The 24,027-nt window shown below is 38.0% G+C and overlaps 1 protein-coding gene across 2 annotated transcripts; it reads right to left on the reverse strand.

Annotated features, from left to right (window-relative positions):
- Positions 1 to 56: 56 nt before the first annotated feature.
- Positions 57 to 23,402, reverse strand: podxl2 (podocalyxin-like 2). Of its 2 annotated transcripts, XM_051695360.1 has the most exons (9): positions 23,082 to 23,402; positions 17,249 to 17,533; positions 14,660 to 14,830; positions 11,833 to 12,521; positions 10,530 to 10,604; positions 7,834 to 7,990; positions 5,410 to 5,471; positions 5,120 to 5,299; positions 57 to 2,910 (listed from the first exon to the last, which is right to left on the reverse strand). In XM_051695360.1, the coding sequence occupies exons 1-9, from the start codon at positions 23,113 to 23,115 to the stop codon at positions 2,698 to 2,700; spliced, it is 1,866 nt and encodes a 621-aa protein (XP_051551320.1). In that variant the 5' UTR covers positions 23,116 to 23,402; the 3' UTR covers positions 57 to 2,697. The 2 variants fall into 2 exon arrangements, with proteins under 2 accessions (XP_051551320.1, XP_051551321.1); XM_051695361.1 differs by lacking the exon at positions 14,660 to 14,830.
- Positions 23,403 to 24,027: the final 625 nt, after the last annotated feature.

Consider the following 24,027-nt stretch of genomic DNA (forward strand, 5'->3'; position numbering starts at 1 on the left):
CTGTTTTGGCAGCACGAGGAGGACCTTCACAATATTAGGCAGGTGGTTTTAATGTTGTGGCTGATTGGTATATATGCTAGCTTGTACTTAAAATTCACTTTAAGCAGATATAAACATTTACAAATGTACAATATTTATCTTCCTGGAAAACAAACTAAAAATACCGTCGACTCATTTTGCGTTAAACAAATGTTTGTTTAGTCAAACACTCTACAATCTGATACCAACTGACTGACTAGCAAGTGGCAAATCATGAGTTGTGGCTATGGCATATCTTAAGCCTAGTAGCTATTAAAAAGGGGGATGAGCCCTCAAATATAACCCGATACTTCATGTTATGGAAATTCGTCAAGACGTGACAGAAAACTGCGCTGGTCAGCCTGTCTACCTTGCAGTTTTGAGACCACGTCATAGCTGCTGTGCTTAAAAAGATCAATTGGGGGCAGCCATGTGAAACTGTAAACTTTATGAATATTTAAGAAAAACTCCTCACGCCTTCTCAAAACTTTTATTTTATTTTTTGCCTTATTTAAGAGATGGGTAACATAAATTACCAGAATACAACGAGATCTAAATCTCCGTACAATCAAATACGTAAAGCAGTTTGAGGTACAAAATCAAAATGGAAAAAAGTGCAAATTTGCTAATAGCTCTCGTACCGTGACGGGAAGGTACAAAAAGAAGCGTTCCACGTGTTAGTCTATAGTAGCATAGAATTCTCCTACACCAAGACTCCTTAAGGAAAGCTATTAAAGAAAAAATGCATGTATGTTATAGATTTCTGGAGTTCTAACCATTTTAACATTTTAATTTAAACGTTTCCTTAATCGTGTACAATCAATCAGTTGACCCCCGATATGTGCATAGATTTGCATACTACAGTGTTTCATGCACTTATAAAGAGAAAAGCCTTTTCTATTGCGACAAATACGATTTTGTACCAAAAAGCTGTTCCATTAACAAGATAACCGCAACAAACCTACGTTAACACTTTTAGTCTTTTTCTAATTGCGGTAACCTTTTCCTGATAGCTCACGTACATCACTTAAGCGTCTATTTGATGTGTGTTTACATCTGGAAGACGCATTATTAAGACATCTATAAGATGTTTCCTCTCAGATGTCAATAAGACGTTCAGCAGATGTGTTTGAGACATTACTGAATTAGACTGTTTGTAAATCTGATCTATTTAAGATGTTTAGCAGATGTTAATTCGAATGCGATGCTTTCTCGTTGAAACCCTCTCAATCAGACACAAGGGCGTAACCAGGAAATTACTTTTGGGTGGGCCTCAACAAAAATGGATGGGCAAAGTTTTCGGCCAAAAATGGTTTTTCCCCAAAATTTTCCTTAACAACAGAGAAACGGTGCATTCAAACAGCTCTTTCAAACTTCTAGAAATCAGAAATTATGCATTTGTAAAACTACTTTTAAATATATATTTGAAGTCAAAGAATAATCTCTAATATTCTGGGTGGGCCAGGGTCTAATTTGGGTGGGTCCAGGCCCACCCTTGGCTACGCCACTGATCAGATATCTCGAAGATGTACGTGTGCTATCTGGGAAATCCACTTAGCTACATATGATGGTTTTCTATTTAAAACAATCTTTTCCAAGGAACCGTTCTGCTTTGGAGGCCATTGGTGCTAAGAAATGTTCAAGGTGCAATATAAAAACTTTGACAAATAGCAACAGCGATTCAGTACGGAGCAGCCATTCCAATAGACGATAAAGGAGCAAGGCAGGTAGGCTTCCATCCAGCATTCAGCATGTATAAACAAAATGCAGCTTGCTTAAATGTACTTGCATTGAAATAAATAAAACAATTCAGTATGTTTATAGTGAATAATTAGACATACACGTTCTAGTCCTTCAAGCAAACCAACATAAAAAAAACTGTACAATCCAATTTTCTGTTGTCAAGTATACACGTGCTTTGAAAGTAATTGTTCCCCTAAAAATGGTCACTTAACTTTTGTCATCACAAGCCCATATGATGACTTTATTTTTGTATTAACTACAGTTCATATTTCACCTCTCCTTTTATGTTCCAAGGGAAAAATAAGATGAGTAAATAATCCAGAACTTTCATTTTGGCGGGTAAATTATCCCATTACAAGTGCAAGAAACTATTTTCTAACAAACATCTGAAACATTTTAACTGATTTAAAATTCTAAAATATCCTAGTGATTGTTTGACACATTCGATTTCATTAAAATTCTAATGATTGGATCCTGCACTGAAAATGGCACTTTTGTTCATCTGAATTTCATCGTCAATGCAGATAAAGAAAAACATCATACAAGCTAAAAGACATCACATTTTATACAGCAAATGTTTCGAAAAAGCTTGAGAATGTTTTGTGCCCTTCATAGTCTTTAATGCAAACCCTGATATCACATGTACATCACCCAGACATCTATTTAATGTGTGTGTTTACATCTGGAAGACTTATTGTTTAGGTTGTTTGCTCATCTGCAATACGTCTACAAGACGTTTCCTCCCGGATGTCGATAAGATGTTCAGCAGATGTACGTTTATGATTTTGAATGTTTGTAAATCTGATCTTTTTAAGATGTTTAGCAGATGTTAATTAGATTGCGATGCTTTCCAGATGAAAAGATCTAAAACAGACATCTCAGAGATGTACGTGTGCTATCTGGGCTTCCGTGCTGTTCTTGGATTGTTTGGCGTAATTAAAGGTGAGTATCTTCTTCCTGGTTGTCTTCCTCCTCTTTCCCGGGCTTGTTGACGAGCACCTGCCAACCGCTCCCGCCATCCCCGCCAGCCGTCACCCCATTGGCGCGGTGTTTCTTCTCCTGCATCTCTGATTGGCTGTCGCTCGTGACGTCCAATGTGGGGTTGTCATGGCAACCATTCTCCACAAAGTGAAGCTCTTCACCTCGCGACTTCAGAAACAACACACAAACAAACACAGAAAATACAAGAAATCAATTTCTGCCATAAAATATCTTTTGGAAGGAGAGGTTTGTGTCAACTAAAATACTATTGCTCAGGGGTTGCTCTTTCACAGCTCTCAAGAGTTCATTTGTAAAGAATCAGCATCACCTCAGATGTTTCTCCTAAAACTCATGAGAAGAAATAAAAATAGACACAACCCTGATAGCATACATACATCACCTAGACGTCTATTTGATGTGTGTTTATGTCTGGAAGACATATATATAATATATATATATATATATATATATATATATATATATATATATATATATATTTAGGTTGTTTGCCAGATAGCACACATACGTCCCCGAGATGTCTTTTATAGATCTTTTGATGTGGAAAGTGTCACAATCTAATTAACATCTGCTGAACATCTTTAAAAGATCAGATTTACAAACATTCTAAATCATAAACGTCTCAAAGACATCTGCTGAATGTCTAATTGACATCTGAGAGGAAACGGATACAATGCGTCTAATAGACGTATTGCAGATGAACAAACAATGTAAAACAGACGTCTTCCAGATCTAAACACACACATCTAATAGATGTCTGGGAGATGTACGTGTGCCATCACAGTTCTTTTGTTTGAGTATAAAAAAATCTATAGAATTAATGTGGATAGCATAGCTCAGATAATTCAGTGTAGAAATATGTACTATATAGAATTACAAAAATAGATTTTTGATAGCAGACGTTGGTATCTTGGCAAATCTGAGAACAGTTTGAGACATGTTTTTTTTTTTATTTTGATTTTTTTATCCTCTTTTCTCCCAATTTGGAATGCCCAATTCCCACTACTTAGTAGGCCCTCAAGGTGGCGCGTTTACTCACCTCAATCCAGGTGGTGGAGGACAAGTCTCAGTTGCCTCCGCTTCTGAGACCGTCAATCTGTGCATCTTATCACGTGGCTCATTGTGCATGACACCACGGAGACTCACAGCATGTGGAGGCTCATGCTACTCTCCACGATCAACACACAACTCACCACACGCCCCATTGAGAGCGAGAACCACTAATCATGACTACGAGGAGGTTACCCCATGTGACTCTACCCTCCCTAGCAACCGGGCCAATTTGGTTGCTTAGGAGACCTGGCTGGAGTCACTCAGCACACCCTGGGTTTGAACTCACAACTCCAGGTGTGGTAGTCAGCGTCAATACTCGCTGAGATACCCAGGCCCCTCCAAAGACCTCTATTTTAACACTGCTATATTGTCTAGTTCAATGTATATATATATATATGCAGGATATTTAAAGTATAGTATTTTTGACATTTAAAATTCAACAATGTTTTAAAATGTTGTACAATGTTTACAGTGCAGTGTATGGACTCCAGATTTGGCTGAATATAAAAATACATTTTAACCGAGTCATTGAAAAGTTACTCCAGTCTGTTTAGCATCCGTAATAAAAAAAATAAAATAAAAAAAAGTGTTTACATTTTACAATAAATATAAAAATGGTGGACTGGATGAACTTGAAAAAAATCTGACCATATTCAAAGTCTTTCTAGCAAGTCAGTCCACTGGCTGCCATCTTTGGTGCCCTCTCAGGTGGCTATTTCCAGTCATGCAAGTGCAGCTCCTATCTACTTGAATGGAGAACGACCAAAATCTCAAAACCGGTTGGTCAAGATTACGATCAAAGAACATATTTCAAATCAGGAAAAATTTAATTTTCCCGGCTTGTATAGCTAATGCGCAGCATTCTAGAGTTGATTGACAGGTGATGTTTGTATCTAAAAGGTGATTGGCTCTTCTACCTGTAAGGCGGGACGTCCTTTCTACATCCGTTGACCATTGGGCGCTCAGAGCTCCTTGGTTGAGCGTTCCAATTTCTCCCATTCATTTTAATAGAAGTGGCCCGTCTCTGCTAAATAAACTCTGGTATTTCTAACAGAGCAACGCATATGAATGCTAACAGAATATTTTATGTGAGAAGAATCAATTTTGTCTTTATGCATAAAATGCATTGCTAGGCAGTTGCTAGGGTGTTCAGTGTGGTCGCTATGGTTCTCTGGGTAATAATGAATTCGCACATCCTTTTAAAATTTTACAAAACAAATCAAAATAATCCAGTCACGTTGTTTTTGGTCATTAAATCTTTTCTCACAAATCATTGTATGTGGCCAAACAGATGGATATAACCTACCATGTTCTTGAGTTTGGGTAAACGGCGCTGCCAGCAGATATAGATGATTCCAGAAGCGATTATAAGCACGCACACCGATCCGATGATCACTAGAACCACAAACAGCTTCCCGTAGTCACTGCGAGTCTGACTGGGCCTGGCGTGGCACGTGCTAACGCTGGAATAATTCTGGATGCCAATCTGAGTTTAAAATGTAATAATTCCTATTGTCACCGCAACATAAATCTATCACCACTTTCAATACTATTTTTTTTTTAATTATTATTATTTGCTGGATTTTAATATCTTACCTCATATAGGCCTCTCCTGATTTCTCCCAGCATTGACAGCATGTCTTTCGGTGGGATGATTTCTTTGGTCAAAAGGCATTATGAAGAGTAAATCAGTCTAAAATTACTGTTTATAATAAGATATTATTGTTATGACAATTAAGCACACATCCACCCCAATTTTTCATTTCCATAATGCAAAAAAACATAAAAGAATGAATTAAAATAAAATACAATTGTATTATTTTTTTATGCATTCCAGTAAATTCATCCTGTCCAGACACTAATTTTAATCAGCATAATTTAAAGGCAGTAATTTAAAAATGGTTCCGCGTTGTATAAAAACTTAAATTATACAGTAATGAGAATTTGGTGGGGAAATGTGCCTAATTGTCATGAAAATAATGTTACGACACAAACAATCTAGACATACAGGTGCATCTCAATAAATTAGAATGTCGTGGAAAAGTTCATTTATTTCAGTAATTCAACTCAAATTGTGAAACTCGTGTATTAAATAAATTCAATGCACACAGACTGAAGTAGTTTAAGTCTTTGGTTCTTTTAATTGTGATGATTTTGGCTCACATTTAACAAAAACCCACCAATTCACTATCTCAAAAAATTAGAATACATCATAAGATCAATAAAAAAAACATTTTTAGTGAATTGTTGGCCTTCTGGAAAGTATGTTCATTTACTGTATATGTACTCAATACTTGGTAGGGGCTCCTTTTGCTTTAATTACTGCCTCAATTTGGCGTGGCATGGAGGTGATCAGTTTGTGGCACTGCTGAGGTGGTATGGAAGCCCAGGTTTCTTTGACTGTGGCCTTCAGCTCATCTGCATTTTTTGGTCTCTTGTTTCTCATTTTCCTCTTGACAATACCCCATAGATTCTCTATGGGGTTCAGGTCTGGTGAGTTTGCACCATGGTCATTTAACCAACTTTTGGTGCTTTTGGCAGTGTGGGCAGGTGCCAAATCCTGCTGGAAAATGAAATCAGCATCTTTAAAAAGCTGGTCAGCAGAAGGAAGCATGAAGTGCTCCAAAATGTCTTGGTAAACGGGTGCAGTGACTTTGGGTTTCAAAAAACACAATGGACCAACACCAGCAGATGACATTGCACCCCAAATCATCACAGACTGTGGAAACTTAACATTGGACTTCAAGCAACTTGGGCGATGAGCTTCTCCACCCTTCCTCCGGACTCTAGGACCTTGGTTTCCAAATGAAATACAAAACTTGCTCTCATCTGAAAAGAGGACTTAGGACCACTGGGCAACAGTCCAGTTCTTCTTCTCCTTAGCCCAGGTAAGACGCCTCTGACGTTGTCTGTGGTTCAGGAGTGGCTTAACAAGAGGAATACGACAACTGTAGCCAAATTCCTTGACATGTCTGTGTACGGTGGCTCTTGATGCCTTGACCCCAGCCTCAGTCCATTCCTTGTGAAGTTCACCCAAATTCTTGAATCGATTTTGCTGGACAATCATAAGGCTGCGGTTCTCTTGGTTGGTTGTGCATCTTTTTCTTCCACACTTTTTCCTTCCACTCAACTTTCTGTTAACATGCTTGGATACAGCACTCTGTGAACAGCCAGCTTCTTTGGCAATGAATGTTTGTGGCTTACCCTCCTTGTGAAGGGTGTCAATGATTGTCTTCTGGACAACTGTCAGATCAGCAGTCTTCCCCATGATTGTGTAGCCTAGTGAACCAAACTGAGAGACCATTTTGAAGGCTCAGGAAATCTTTGCAGGTGTTTTGAGTTGATTAGCTGATTGGCATGTCACCATATTCTAATTTTTTGAGATAGTGAATTGGTGGGTTTTTGTTAAATGTGAGCCAAAATCATCACAATTAAAAGAACCAAAGACTTAAACTACTTCAGTCTGTGTGCATTGAATTTATTTAATACACGAGTTTCACAATTTGAGTTGAATTACTGAAATAAATGAACTTTTCCACGACATTCTAATTTATTGAGATGCACCTGTAGATTAGCATAGATTTTCTTCATACAAAATATAATTTCTTATTTCTTTAAATTGACTTTGGGGTGAAATGTGATCTGGACATGTTCTTGAGAGATTTCGTGAGATTAGATAAAACATCTCGGGAAGATACAACATCTCGCTAATGTACTGAACAGAGATGTGCGAGATATTACATGATATTTTTATCCTCTAAATGGAGCGTAATATTAAAAGCCTCCAATTTAGAAACACCTCTTATCTAAACGATAAATATCATGTTACAAAGTGAAGCTGCATTCCACATCAAAGAACCTGAGTAAGTGTTTCCCAGAGCAGCAGGATATATTGTATTGTATATGTCCTCAGAAGTGAGCTTAGTTGGACAAAATTTCCATTTGAGGACATTTGGGAAAAAGTAAATCATGTTTTTCTATTCAACCTTTTAGGGTTAGGGTGTGGGTTGAATGTGTTACCCTGTTCGCTAGCTAAGGTCATTAGAAGCTGGTGGTCTTGTTGTGAGGGTTTGCTGAGGAATATGAGCCAGGACCCTTGTGGGATGTTCATCTTTCTGGAGAAAGTGTTTTCCAGCAATTCCAGGAGTCTGTCTCCACTCTCCATCCGAAACTCATCCTGCAACAAACACACACAAAAGACTGCTAAAATGTTGTATCATACTATACAATACTACACTATTCTATACCATATTACTCTACTATACTCTATTCTACTATACTATGACTTGTGCACAATTTGGTCTCCTGAAAAACTAGTAACATAGTATGAAAAAACAAAATAGTATGAAAGTTAGAAGTGAAAAAAAAATCAATTTACAGGATGAAAAGAAATTAATGTTGAGGTGGAGTGAGGCGATTATCTGACATGGTGCGAGCGGCGAGGCGATTGTCTGTGTTCCACGACTGCAATCGGGTTCTTGAATAACGTATGTAACGTGCGAGGAAGGGTAGCCAGTGTAATTTCTGGTGCCCCCCTAGGTTGTTGGTGCCCTATGCAGACTGCATAATATGCGTATAGGGAGCGCCGGTATTGCGTGGCACTCATGGTGCGAGATGCTGAGAAAACAGCGAGCTATGATGCAACAACCAAAGAGTCAGTCTATATATATATATATTTATTTATTTTTTTATTTTCTCCCCAATTTGGAATGCCCAATTCCCAATGCGCTCTATGTCCTCATGGTGGCGTAGTGACTCGCCTCAATCCGGGTGGCGGAGGACGAATCTCAGTTGCCTCCTGAGACCGTCAATCCGTGCATCTTATCACGTGGCTTGTTGAGCGCGTTACCACGGAGACATAGCGCGTGCGGAGGCTTCACGCTATTCTCCGCGGCATCCACGCACAACTCACCACGCGCCCCACCGAGAGCGAGAACCACATTATGGTGACCACGAGGAGGTTAACCCAACGTGACTCTACCCACCCTAGCAACCGGGCCAATTGGTTGCTTAGGAGACCTGACTGGAGTCACTCAGCATGCCCTGAATTCGAACTTGCGACTCCAGGTGTGGTAGTCAGTGTCAATACTCGCTGAGCTACCCAGGCCCCCAAGACGTCAGTCTATTTATGTAGATACTGTATTTATAATACAGATAGTATCTGTATACTGTATATTTAGAACAACAATTAAAAACAGCACAAATGGAAATTAAACCTCAGTCTAACAAACTAACAACTGAACAAACTTGATTGCAAAATGGATTGCTGTGGATTACCCATGATAGACTGATCTTTAAAAGATATGGGAATAAAAGAAACAATATTTTGATTTTTAAGCCACTTTTTGTTATATCTATTAAGCAGTGTTGGGTAAGTTACTCAAAAAAGTAATCAAACTACTAATCACATTATTTTAATTACTAAATACTACTTTTAAGTTACTTTCTAAAACACGTTTCATAGAAAGGTTTTTGTTTTTCTTCTTAATGGATTCAAAATAATGTCCTTGATCATTATTGTTGTCCCTTCATCTGTTACAGAAACACAAATAGACATACATATGAACAAAAGTCATGTTTTAAATCTATTCTAAAGAAATATTATTATTTTAGAAATGTGTAACCCAAGTAATGTACTTAAAAGTAATTAACTGGAAATAAATACTTGAAGTAATTAAATTCAAAGTCTGTAAGTGTAATCTGATTACAAGAATTTCAATTGTAATGCGTTACACTACTTTTGACTTTTAAAGTAATTAGATTACAGTAGCTAATTACTTTGTAATCAGACTGTACCTAACACTGCTATTAATTGATTTACTTGCTTGCCACAACAATGTAATATGTTTAAATGATTTCCATTTGGGGGCTTTTCTAAGCAAATATTGATTTACTCATGCAAGTAATTCAATAACATTTTTAATCGACTGTCAGCCCTACTCAACTTAATTCGCAGGAGTCCGTATCGGAATTTCAGAGCTGCCAGACAAACAACAGACCAGACAAAAAAAAAAAAATTGGTTTGCATTGTCTATTGCATAAATACGTTATGTTTAAGACGTTTTCCTGTTTTCTATTCACCCCCAAGAGCCTCAGTATTAATGTCGAATCCATCTGTCCAGAAACACACACATCAGACTGGCTACAGAAATCAGAATGTTTTTTTCAGGCCATTCATACCATTCGCTGAGTCACTCAGACACACGAGAGAGAGAGAGAGAGAGAGAGAGAGAGAGAGACATATAAACTGTCTGCGTCTCAATTTAAAGTCTATCTGATCAATGGCTTTGCAGTGCAGCAAGGGTTCAAATCGGTCCATTGCAGAAGACACTGTTAGTTTGGCGCACAGCTGTAAAAACACCAGCAGGGGGAACATTCTCTGCGATCATGCTGCAATTACGTGGTATTCGAGCATTAATGAGGCAACAAACAACCGACTTCCAGGGTATATTAGCAAAGGTGTGTTTAATAAACATGAGAGATTGCAAGAAAGAGGAAAAAAAACATCACAAAAGACACAAGCATTTGCGTCAGCGTTTGCATACTTTCGTAGAGTATGTTACTAGACAACGATTTAAAAAATAATAGGTTTAGTGACCAGGTGTTCCATCAATAAATACAGATTAATTTGCCCCCTTTATTATTATTCTGTTCTAATCTCAAATAAAAATACAATGTTCTCATCTGCCTGGACAGCGTTAAAAAATGACACTTACGCAATCAAAGTTGTCGGACATGTTGAGGATGACGTAGCCCTTCCCTGCAAGGTTGCTCCAGTCAACACAGATCACCTACACAGAGAGAATAATTCTCTTTTGAATGCAAAACACAAAACACATTTGCAAGTACACATCATGGTAGTATTTGCTGTTCTTTTTTTCTCCCATTTTTCTCCCCAATTTGGAATGCCCAATTCCCAATGCACTCTAAGTCCTCGTGGTGGTGTAGTGACTCGCCTCAATCCGGGTGGCGGAGGACGAATCTCAGTTGCCTCCGCGTCTGAGACTGTCAATCCACACATCTTATTACGTGGCTTGTCGCGTTACCGCGGAGATGTAGCGTGTGTGGAGGCTTCACGCTATTCTCCGCGGCATCCACGCACAACTCACCACGCGCCACACTGAGAGCGAACCACATTATAGCGACCACGAGGTGGTTACCCCATGTGACTCTACCCTCCCTAGCAACCGGGCCAATTTGATTCCTTAAGAGACCTGGCTGGAGTCACTCAACACGCCCTGGGATTCGAACTCGTGAACTCCAGGGGTGGTAGTCAGCGTCTTTACTCACTGTGCTAACCTAGGCCCCATATTTGCTGTTCTTAATAATTTGTGCTGAATTAAAAACAAATCACAGAGTACATTTACACGCACATTGTGAAATGGTTTTCCTTCATCCGGGTAATGTTATAAACTGTTTAAGCATACACCGATCATCACAGATAGATTTTTGCCCATTTACCCTAATTTCGTATTGCATGAAAATACCTTTACCAGCGTTCTTACGAGCTTATCCAATGTACGTATACCTCTAAACGTTTTGACGTCAAAAGCAGAGAATGCAATTATTTCAAATCTCATGTAAACATGGTTTTCTTGCTTTGTCAGATTTTTAGAATAAGCTGATTTTTGGTAGTTATCAAGGAGCCATACATCATACCGATGTCAATACAGCGGAAAAGGGAAAAGCACATACACTATAAAATATACCCGTTAAACACACCAATGTATAATACAGACTACTGTCCCTCACATCCGTATATATGCACTCAAGTACATTGATGGAATCCCATAGTTTGACGTAAGCGGGAAACACATGAAAGTCGCATGTAAATGAGAGAAAATTTTTACTACTGTATTACAGTACAAATTATTTGGGGGAAAATGTGATCATTTGTAATTAAAAAAAAATGTCAATGTCGAAAATCTTAATAGTCTTAAAATAGGCTTCATTTTCTTTAAGCAAAACAACTTTTGTTTAGCTGAAATATGGACATCTTTTGTCCTTTTGTTTTTGTACCTGCTCATTCTCCTGGGACACCTCAGAGTCATGAAGCTCAGTTTCCGTGAAATATTCAGTGCCTCCATGCCGAAGCTCTGTCCTCTCCTCATCCTCTGCTATGGTGGGTGGGGCACCCTGCCAGGCGGTCTCGGTGAAGACCACAGGCGGCAGGTCTGAAGCAGGTGAGGGCGAGGGCCCGGTCGTGAGGGGCGTCAGGTACCGCCAGTTTTCCTCCTCTTCCTCATCCAGTTCAGTCGGAAAAACTACCAACTCTTCATCATCACCCTCCTCTTCCTGTTCATCCGAATCATCCCGGTGGGGTTCATCAGGTTGCAGGGGCCCTCGGCTTGGCAGGGGCCCCACTTCAGGGGCCGTAGGTGGTTGAGTGACTTCACGGCCCCTCTCGTCATCAAACGGGTCTTCAGACACGAGGTGCCTGTCAGGTTCAGCTGTGGCATTTGGGTCACTCTGACGTTCAAGTCCAAAAGTGGACAGTGCCACGGTGGAGGGGGCATGGTCTGTAGCAGCTGTGACTGACGGGAGGGTGGAGGGATGGAGGGAGAAACCGCTAGATTCTGAATCGCTCTCCCACTGCTCCGGGTCCAGAGATTCTGCCGTAGGGACGAAAAGCGAGGAAGAGGAGTTTGTCTCATTGGGGTTTGAGCTGAGAGACAGGGAGGGGGGTTCAGGTGATGAAGTGCTGAAATCTATGAAGAAAGAGAAAAATAAAGGATGATGTAAATTGTGCTAAAGACCAAAATAAAAAACAATTAAGATGTAATTTATGACCAAATTGTCCACAAGTATAGTATATTATAGTATAGTAGTGGTGTAGTGTATTATTTAGCATTAATATGTTGCATAATAGTGCAGTATAATATAGTAAATATGGTAAAGTATGGTATAGTAGTATAGTATAGTAGTATAGTATAATATGGCATAGAGTAGTGTAGTATGGTATGGTATAGTGCAGTATAGTACAGAATAGTATAGTATGGTAAAGTATGGTACAGAAGTGTTGTATAGTATAGAATAGTGTAGTATGGTATAGTATAATATCATATGGAATAGTGTAGTATGGTATGGTATAGTGTAGTATAGTACAGAATAGTATAGTATGGTAAAGTATGGTACAGTAGTGCTGTATAGTATAGAATATTTTTGAATGGTATAGTATAATATAATATGGAATAGTGTAGTATGGTATGGTATAGTGCAGATAGTACAGAATAGTATAGTATGGTGAAGTATGGTACAGTAGTGTAGTATAGTATAGAATAGTGTAGTATGGTATAGTATAATATAATATGGAATAGTGTAGTATGGTATGGTATAGTGCAGTATAGTACAGCATAGTATAGTATGGTAAATTATGGTACAGTTGTGTAGTATAGTATAGAATAGTGTAGTATGGTTTAGTATAGTATAATATGGCATAGAGTAGTATAGTATGGTACAGTGCAATATAGTGTAGAGTGGTGTAGTATAGTGTATTACAGTTTGGGATGGTATAGTGCAGTATAGTACAGAATAGTATAGTATGGTAAAGTATGGTATAGTAGTGTAGTATAATATAGAATAGTGTAGTATGGTTTAGTATAGTATAATATGGCATAGAGTAGTATAGTATGGTACAGTGCAATATAGTGTAGAGTGGTGTAGTATAGTGTATTACAGTTTGGGATGGTATAGTATTATTTGATGTAGTGCAGTATAGTACAGTACACAGTAGCATAGTACAGCATAACATTGTATAATACAGCATAGTATTGTATAGCATAACATCCGCAAATGGTGTAGCAAAGTATTGTATAATATCGAATAGTAGTAGTATTAGTATGTAGTATAATATCGAATAGTAGTAGTATTAGTATGTCATAGTACAGTATAGTATAGAACACTTAAGCATAGCATAGTATACAATACTATACTCTAAAACATTTTTGTTTTACAATACAATACAATGCGACACAACAGTATTATACACTATACTTTGAACTCTAATGTACTGTGCTACGTTATACAATACTGTGACATACTTTCACGGCAGAGTATAATTAACAATTATTATACTTTCCTATCATATGTCATACTATATGTTTATGGTATAAGTAAGTATAGTAAGTATAACTGGCTGTAGAATGCTATAAGAAGAGTGTAGTGCAAAAGTATAGTGCAAGTATAGCATTACAGTATATTGCATAGTATTGTAGCGTGTGATACAGTATATTATTTTATAATATAGTATAATAAAGTACAGCAAAGCATGGTATAGTATTGAAGAGTAGCATAGCATAGTATACATTTACTTGAGTATAACAGTATAGTTTTGAGTTAGTATGGTAGGGTGTGGTATAGTAGTATCTGATGGAAATCTTATTCATCTTTAAGTTTCTTGAGGCCAGCAAATTTGAGCAGCTGCACTGCAGCATTGCACCTGTGTCTGGCACTAACACACACATCAGGGAGTAAAGGGCTCTCAATCACAGCATGATTATTCATGAGACAAACACACACACACACACACACACACACACACACACACAAACACACTGTAATGAGCAAAGCTATTGTCTACTGTCAGCAGGAGATACAAGCTCTGTGCCAAAACCTAGTATGCTCTGTAGACAGCATTTTAAGGTATGATAGACACACTCACGACGAAAAGACGGTTACAAAAGGTAGGATAACTAGTTTTGACAAAATTTAGTTTGCATACAGTTTGGAAGGCAGGCAGCAGACGGCGAGGCAGTTTGCTAGATTTTGGATCAGAGCCAGAGAAAGAGTGGATATGCCTGAACCCATTCAAGAAATTTATGTGGATGTCATAAAATTAGCTGCATACCAGAGACTGTCTGGCAAGCTTTGGCACATTCCTCCAGCGACAGGAAGTTATTGAGATTTCTTCCGCAGCCTCCAAACATGAACCTTTCGCACTTCTTAGTGATGGCATTAAAGTACCAGCGAGGGAATGTCCCACGACATGGTCCAACCTTCATTGGCATCAAACAGAGATCTACAAATAAGAAACATATAAATGAAGGATGAATAGATCTGGGTATCAATGCAGTTTTCACAATTTTATTTTATTTCCATTCACAAGCTCTTGATTTTGATTCGATTCAACTCAGAATAAATTCAGATTCATTTGGGAATATTTATGTTACAATGTTAATTTTGTTCATTTCAATTTCGTACGTATTCATTTTAAAAACTAACAGGGTACACACTATTTATAGTTATTTAACAGATGTAATTTTGGGGGCCTGGGTAGCTCAGCAAGTAAAGACGCTGTCTACCACACCTGGAGTCGTGAGTTCGAATCCAGGATATGCTGAGTGACTCCAGCCAGGTCTCCTAAGCAACCAATTGGCCCGGTTGCTAGGGAGGGTAGAGTCACATGGGGTAACCTCATTGTGGTTGCTATAATGTGGTTCTCGCTCTCGGTGGGGCGCATGGTGAGTTGTGCGTGGATGTCGAGGAGAATAGCGTGAAGCCTCCACACATGCTATGTCTCTGCGGTAACACGCTCAACAAGCCACATGATAAGATGCGCGGATTAACGGTCTCAGACGTGGAGGCAACTGAGATTCGTCCTCTGCTACCCGGATTGAGGCGAGTCACTACGCCACCATGAGGACTTAGAGCGCATTGGGAATTGGGCATTCAAGATTGGGGAGAAAAAGGAGAGAAAAAAAAAAACAGATGTAATTTTATGGGATGGGATTTTAAAAATCGATAAACGCGATTAATCGGATAATGTATATTTTTGCATTTGCATTTTTATCATAATGTATCCCAGTTTGAACTATCACATGCATACTTTTTTTTCTCTTAAATTTCTAATTATAATAGCTAAAAATATAAACAAACCAATAGTATAGTGTAATATGGCATAGAGTAGTGTAGTATGGTATGGTATAGTGCAGTATAGTACAGAATAGTATAGTATGGTAAAGTATGGTACAGTAGTGTAGTATAGTATAGAATAGAGTAGTATGGTATAGTATAGTATAATATGGAATAGTGTAGTATGGTATGGTATAGTGCAGTACAGTACAGAATAGTATAGTATGGTAAAGTATGGTACAGTAGTGTAGTATAGTATAGAATAGAGTAGTATGGTATAGTATAGTATAATATGGAATAGAGTAGTGTAGTATGGTATGGTATAGTGCAGTATAGTACAAAACAGTATAGTATGGTAAAGTATGGTATAGTAATGTAGTATAGTATAAAACAGTGTAGTATGGTATAGTATAGTATAATATGGAAGAGTAGTGCAGTATAGTACAGAATAGTATAGTATGGTAAAGTATGGTACAGTAGTGTAGTATAGTACAGAATAGCGTAGTATTGTATAGTATAGTATAATATGGCATAGAGTAGTATAGTATGGTTTGAGTTGGTACCAAACTTAGAAGAATATGTTTATGCAAACTTATTGATTATTTATGTAAAAACATTCACACACAAGTTTTATGCACAAATATGCGCTTATGCACAGTTACTGAATGAGATCCAAAATGCTGAAATCATCAAAGACCTGCTGCGTGTTTACAGGATGTAACAGAGAAACTGAAACAGAACAAATAAAATATTGGCACGGCTGAGTTGTCTCCTTTTTCTCTCTGAAATCAAACTGCATTTCATGGCAGAGTCTGGCAGCTGACACAAGCTGATATCCACCGCAGAAAATCTCCATTTCACACTCCTCAATGCCAAGGCCGTAACCATGTCTTGAACATTGAGGGGGGACCAAACCATTTTGGGAGTGGGGTGTCACGGGTGTTGAGGTCACAAATATAATGGTCTTCTTTGGTCCTTTAATACAGTAAAGGCACTTGAATGCAATCATTTTCTGAATAAAGGCTTGAAATGCGATAAAAGCCCAAAATTTTATAATTTTTGGTTTTAAAAGACACATGTATTTTTAAAGTTCACACAGTACAAGACAAACACTGTGTCTGCATTGCCAGCAATCTTTTCTTTTTTTGTGCTGTAATTTGAATTTCTTTTCATCACCAATGTATCTGTAAAATGACATGACTGTGTCAGCTGCTTAGCAAAAAGAAAATACACAAAATTATTTACTGGTATAAAACTACAGATAATAATGGTATAGCGGTATGTACCATGCAAAGGTAGAAATGTGTCTGATATAGAGTATGCTAGAATGTTTAAACTGCGGCTCATCCAGTCAACATTTAGAGTTTGAACTTTAGCTTTCATAACATTTGTTTTAGTGTTTTGAGTTTTTTGTTTACACTAATTGATGCTATAACATGTCTTGTGGTAACGCTGAGAATGCAATGCAATTTTGAGGTATATAATTGTGCTTTCGAGGTAAGAAGCTTTGGTGTTCATGTGCATGCTATCTTTCACACCGTGAGCTCAGCAAACCAGACAGCTAAAGTTTATTTGTGTTTCTCACCCATCATAGCATCCAGGTCAGAACCACTTTCTTTGGTCTCGCCTTGAGTGTCCCACTGCTGGATCAGCTTGATGTTCTTGCTGTCCTCGCTGTCTTCACTGAAGAACCCAGAACTCTCCTGAGAACTGTCCATCAATCCAGGCTTCTGATCTTTGGAGACCTCATCATTTTGCTCAAAGCCCACAGGAACATCCAGAACCGGCCCATGGGACAGGAGAGGGTTGGGGAGGAGCGCTAGACCAGCACTCAGAACCTCAGAATTTACCAAAACCAGAAGAACAGAACCTGAATGAAAGAGTGAGAGATAACATGTTTAAACAAACCCTTAACTAAGTATTAAACTTTGGCACTTTGGTTTTGGCACTACAACCTTGGAGACCAGCTAACCACCTTATGCCTGTTTAAGCTGCAGGACACAGAGCCCAACTGACTAGTCAACAACTGCAAATGAATCGATATTTTTAGCTTCAACCATGACAGATGGTTTCTATGACATTTAGATCCATCAACCATCCATCCGCCAACACGCCTGTATGGAAACATCTCGCATATCGGCTCCAGTGGGCTTAAACCACAGATGGTCCCATATCATGACGGCTTAGTGTTGTGTCTCAAACCAACCGGTCTGATCTCTCCTTGTCCCAACAGGTCACCAGAGGATTAGCGTTAGTTTTAGTGCTAGATGGCCCAATTGGCAACAACTAGGGTGCGATCTGCAACTACCCTTTCTGTTTTGAGCCGCCGGGGCCAAGATGGAGTTTTTGAGCCAATTACACAGTTCTCCAAGTCTGACATGTCTTAAATTTTATTTATGAAGCTGTTTAATGAAACATATTCTCTAGCAAGGCATGGGTTAATTAAGGAGACCAGCAGAGTGCTACTATATTGGGCGAGCCTGTGTTTGTACGTTAATTAACAGGGCAAAGAACAGGGAACGTCCTGCTTCAGTTTATGAATCGATCAATTTTGCTTTCTGGAAACATTCCAGTGGTTTTAGAGACACTGTATGGCCAGAGAACTCAAACCATGCAATGCTGCAGATATTCCCAGAATTCCACACTGCAACACTGATACTGGGTTGTGTTCCAATATGTTGGATAAAAAAAGGCCAGAAATACACTTTGGCCACGTCCAAACTAAACTAACTTTGTAACAAAAATGCATTGATTTTGCAATGTTTATGCCCCTCAAAATGCTCTATATTACAACGTACTCTGGAAAACAGAGACATTAGGAAACCGAAAATGGAGTTTTCAAAACGAAAATGGATTAGAGTGAATGTGGCTTTTATATTTGTACCGCTGAAAATTCTATGCGTTGTAAATAACGTGCGTTCTTGCGTTACTGTGGTGCTAACAAACCTCAACTCAAGAAGGCGATAGAGCTACCTTTAGATGTTTCTGCTATTAAAGCAGATGTGTAACTACTGAGTAGCTAGCCACATGTCAGCAGTTAATTAATTAACAGTTAACAAACTTGCTGAGCAAGATTTTCTTCAAACTATTGCTTCGTGATAATAAAAGTGACCATAGAAGAAGAAAGTTCATGCTAATGCTCACTATAGCACCCCTTGTGGCAACGGTGAGAATACAATGCGTATTTGTGTCGCATTTGAAAAATGTATTCTAATTTTGCGCAATATGTGCAAACTGTGCAGTTTTAAACCCCCCCAAAAATATGCAATTTTGCGGTCTGAGACATTTCAGACATTTAAACTCCTACAATTGGAAGAAACAAGGAAATTTGTCCTTTTTTGGAGTCCCTGGTCCTCATCCATTTACATTGTATGGAAAAGAGTAGCTTGGACAGATTGAAAATCATGCTGACTGACAATGACTATTCCTTTGAACAGTTCTTCATTCTTCCTAAACATCATCCATTCAGTTAACCAGCCCAAGAGTGCAGTAACCTAATCTAAGGCAGTGTATGTCCTTAGAAAGCACCAGTGCTCCTCACCCCAGAAAGCCACATTAATTATGGTTGATACAATCTAATTTTCCCTCAATAGACTCTGGTTTCTGCAAGGCTGCATGTGACCTCACTTTTATCAGCGAATGAAAATGTGAATTTATTGCAGCCAAACCGAAACTCTGTCTTTCTCTAAGGACGTGCCTTGGGCTTCTGCCTCAGAGGTGCACCTGAAGTTTTGACACGTTAGATGGTACATTAATCAGAAAGCCTAATGCTTAAAGTGACTCTGCGGCACCAAACGTGCCCTGTGATTTTAGCTTTGGGGAAAACTGAGTTGGCTAAACCACCTGAAATATCAGAAGATTCTTAGAAGAGATCTAGAAACCAGAAAACAAATAGATTTGACAGTAAATTCCTAATGTAGAATATTTAAAGAGGGACACAACTACAAAGAGGGAATATCTTACTAAAGACATAAAGCTAAAATAATTTAACAGAGCAATGTTCTGAGCCACAGTGTTTGCACTCTTTGGGGAAAAAATATTTTTCTTTTTATTTAGGGGAGAAATATTACATGTCCTTGATAGGTTTCGTGAGATTCATCTTAAAATGTGCTATTTAGTGGCCATGACTGCAAATGTTATCCAGAGAAATGCAGCAAAGAATTTTATGAATGATAACATCTCAGTACTGAGCTGTTCCACTCAGGTTTAATATCACAGCAGTCACAACATGTGCAGCCTCCACCTGTTTCTGACTGATCTCTGATCGTCTTTATAGAGCTCAGCTCAATCATCTGCTCGAGCAAAGACGACACAATCCTCTGCCATCGGAGATAAACACAGTTCTGTCACATCTCAGCTACTGTACAAAACATATGAGCCATTTTTGCATTACACATTATTTCCAATCAAGCTGTAAGTTTGTTAAATTATGCAAAAAGTGTAAAATGATGATTTTATTTAGGATAGATAAAATGGTAGCTATGAAACTAGCATTGGCCAAACAAAGAAATTAGCTGTTTTATTCCAAAAATGCTTAAACTATCATTTCCACCACAGACAGAATGAGTAATGATTTTAGATGTGACGGAAATGACATGCGATCATGACAAGTTAAGTGGGGTTTAAAAATGGCAGAATTCTCCTGTGATGCATGTTTGTGCACTACTGGACATTACTAGGAGATAAATTAAACCAGTGAGAGTGTGGAAAGTGTGTTTCAAGCGAGTTTATATAGATGCCGAATCTCGCCATGGAATTAAAAAAATTAAAAAGGTCATTCTGACTCTTTCTCTCACAATTGTAACTGTATTTCTCACAGTTTCGACTTTATAACCAGCAATTGTGACTTTATATCTGCAATTACAACTTTTTTTTTTTTTTTTTGCAGTTTTGAATATATCTTGCAATTGTGACTATATTTCTTGCAATTTTGACTTTATATCCCACAATTTTGACTATTTCTCACAACTGTAACTATATCTCGCAATTACAACTTTTTTGTGTGTAATTCTGAATATATCTTGCAATTGTGACTATATTTCTTGCAATTTTGACTTTATATCACGCAATTTTGACTATTTCTCACAATTGTGACTTTTTTTATCTCGCAATTACAACTTTTTTTTTGCAATTGTGAATATATCTTGCAATTTCGACTTTAGATCTCACAATTTTGACTATTTCTCACAACTGTAACTATATCTCGCAATTACAACTTTTTCCGCAATTGTGAATATATCTTGTAATTGTGACTATATTTCTTGCAATTTCGACTTTATATCTCGCAATTTTGACTATTTCTCGCAACTGTAACTATATCTCACAATTACAACTTTTTTCCGCAATTGTGAATATATCTTGTAATTGTGACTACATTTCTTGCAATTTCGACATTATATCTCGCAATTTTGACTATTTCTCGCAATTGTAACTTTATATCTCGCAATTACAACTTTTTTCCGCAATTGTGACTATATTTCTTACAATTTTGACTTTATATCCCACATCTGCAACCATTTCTCACAATTTATTTTTTGCAGTTGACTTTATATCCCGCAATTGTGACTTTCATATCTGGCTATTCCGACTTTTTAATCGCAATTGTGACTATATCTCACAATTTCACATTTATATCTTGCAATTCGGATTTTTTTCCGCAGCTGTGACTTTATATCTTGCATCTGGATATATTTCTCACAATTGAGACTTTATATCTCACATCTGTGACTATTTCTTACAATTGAATTGAATTTCAACTTTCAGCAATTGTGACTTCATATATGGCTATTCCAACATTTCAATCACATTAATGACTTTTTATCTTGCATCTGCGACTATTTCTTACAATTGCGACTTTATAATATCGCAACTGCCTTTATTTGTCACAATTTTTACTTTAGCCACTATTACTGCAATTGCGATTATTTCTCATAATTGCGACTTTACCTCTCGCAATTGACACTGTATCTTGCAAATTCTAATTGCAATTCTCAAAATTGTGACTATCTCGCAAGTGAGTTTATATCTTGTAATTTCAAGTTTGTATCTTGCAACTGCGACAGAGAAAAAACACGCAATTATGAGAAAAAGTTACAACTGCAAGAAACACAGTCACAATTGTGAGATAAATTCAGAATCATCTTTTTTATTTTTTATTCTGAGGCAGGATCGTGGAACCTTAAGTTTATTTTTTTTGTAGGAGTTCTTAAGTCCAAAAGTGCCCATAGTTAAAGAAACACCCATAAATGGCATGATTCATAAATCCACAATACCAAAAATGCAAATACCTCTACGAAAACCTGGCCCAATTTAAAGCATAAGGCACTTGGACTCCAGCAACACACTGTAAATTCAAACCATTGCCAATTAAATCTCGGACCCCTGGCGCCACGGTGTCTCCTTAAAATCTCTCAATCTGTTTTCAATCCCTCTATGAGATAAAACCACATCTCAACCTAGCAGCTTGTGTCAAGATGGGGCTCAATGGCAGGATAAATGCTGATTTCACCTGACCTGAATGGGTTTCTGGGCTGTGCCCACTCATATTGCAGCAGTGCATGAGGGTGCAGGTGGCATAGAGTTTTTGGAGTCAGATTTATAGTCTATAAAACGTTACTGCTGGTATGTGGTGCCCATTACTGCTAGATAGGGCAATATACATTGTTTTTCAAGCTACTCCAAAGAATCAAACTATACAGTGTTTAGGAATGAACTGCCTCTTTAAGAGGAACTTGGCTTAAGCCTGCATATGTGCAGTCCATCAGACTAAACAAATGTGACCTGTCACTGTTGTGTCTGCTCATCGGTCTGGCTTTCGAAGGCCTCATGGCACAAACCAATCTGTACATAACAGCTGCAAAATGCTCTCTCCACAGTTCCATGATGAATCATACTGAAAAATCAAAACTGGATCTGAATACACCAGCTCTCTCCCCAGATAGGGAGGAAAAAGGGGCGTGTGCCAAGATCTGCTTTACCTGATCAATAACACAAGCCACAAATAATTGAATGATTTGTATGACTTCATAACATATCTTGCCTTCTTCACCCAAGATAACAGTGAGAAGTCCAAGTGATGTTGCATATTTGTTTTAAACAATACTGAACAGGATAATCAAGCCTTACTGTAACATATTAAGACATTTGACTTCTAAGCACATTTGGCATCTAGACTTAAATATGGAAACATATTAAATGCATATAAATATTAAAAATAGCCATTATATACTATACATACTATGTTATAAAAATAAAAAATAAATATATTTAATGGTTCATATATATATATATATATATATATATATATATATATATAAATACTAAAATGGTGCATAAATCAAATTAATATAAAATTGTTGTAATATATTAATATATTTAATAATATAAGCATTGAGACAACACAAAACAGATAGACTCACCAAACATCATGCACTGGAAACACGCGACTGACATGTCTGCAGCTTTAAAAATGATCGTCGCAATATTCGCGTCAGTATTTCAGCGCAATTCGCTCATATGAGCATCATAAATGACTTACTGACCTCAATGTGCGCTACAGACCACTGACGCACTAAACCATCATCGGAATTAAAAACAAAAGACCAGTCTCTATGCAAACAAAGCGCGAAAGATCTCTCGTGCAAAACAGCAGCAGTGCATGAGAAGAAAACTAGTCCGTCGGTTCAGCTGTTCTTGCAGTGAATGAATTTGCAGTGAATATTGGGGATTTTGGAGATGGTTTGATTCCTGGCGCAGTGACTGCAGGCGACAAGCTCCAGTGATTCAGGGTCCTAAACGCCACCGTTTTACATGTCCCAATATACACTGTTTTAGCCACGCGACCAAATTAGAAGGAAGCTCAAGTGATGCAATGTCGACCAATCATAACGCTTACATTGTTGTCATCAAAAAAGCTGTCTACATTGCATTATAGACCCTAATCAGGGTTAGAGGTCTACTCGAGACCGTGTGGCCCGACCCTACCCGGCCCGAACAATACCGTCAGATTTTAATCCCGAACCCGACCCAAAATCGCTTACTATCTAATATCTTCTCCTAGCAAGTACTGTTGCAATAGGGTGTATTTTATGTAAGAATATAGGCATCATTCGTAACAGTACTGAAACAGTAAACATACACCGTTTTAACAAGGCACGGCAGCCCCTTAGTACACTAGAGCAGAAGGGGAAAAAAGCATTGACTTACCGTTTATTGGCTGAAACTTCACTTGGTGCGGAACAATCTGGGATAATATGACAGAGCGCTCTATGTAGCTGGAACTTGTTCAGAATGTTGAATCTTTGTGAAAACCGCACTGAAATCAATCTAGACGCAGCGCAAAGAATGCGTTTTTGGCAATTTGAA

This window comes from Myxocyprinus asiaticus, chromosome 50 (assembly GCF_019703515.2).
Source record: "Myxocyprinus asiaticus isolate MX2 ecotype Aquarium Trade chromosome 50, UBuf_Myxa_2, whole genome shotgun sequence".
In the NCBI taxonomy this organism is placed as follows: Eukaryota; Metazoa; Chordata; class Actinopteri; order Cypriniformes; family Catostomidae; genus Myxocyprinus; species Myxocyprinus asiaticus.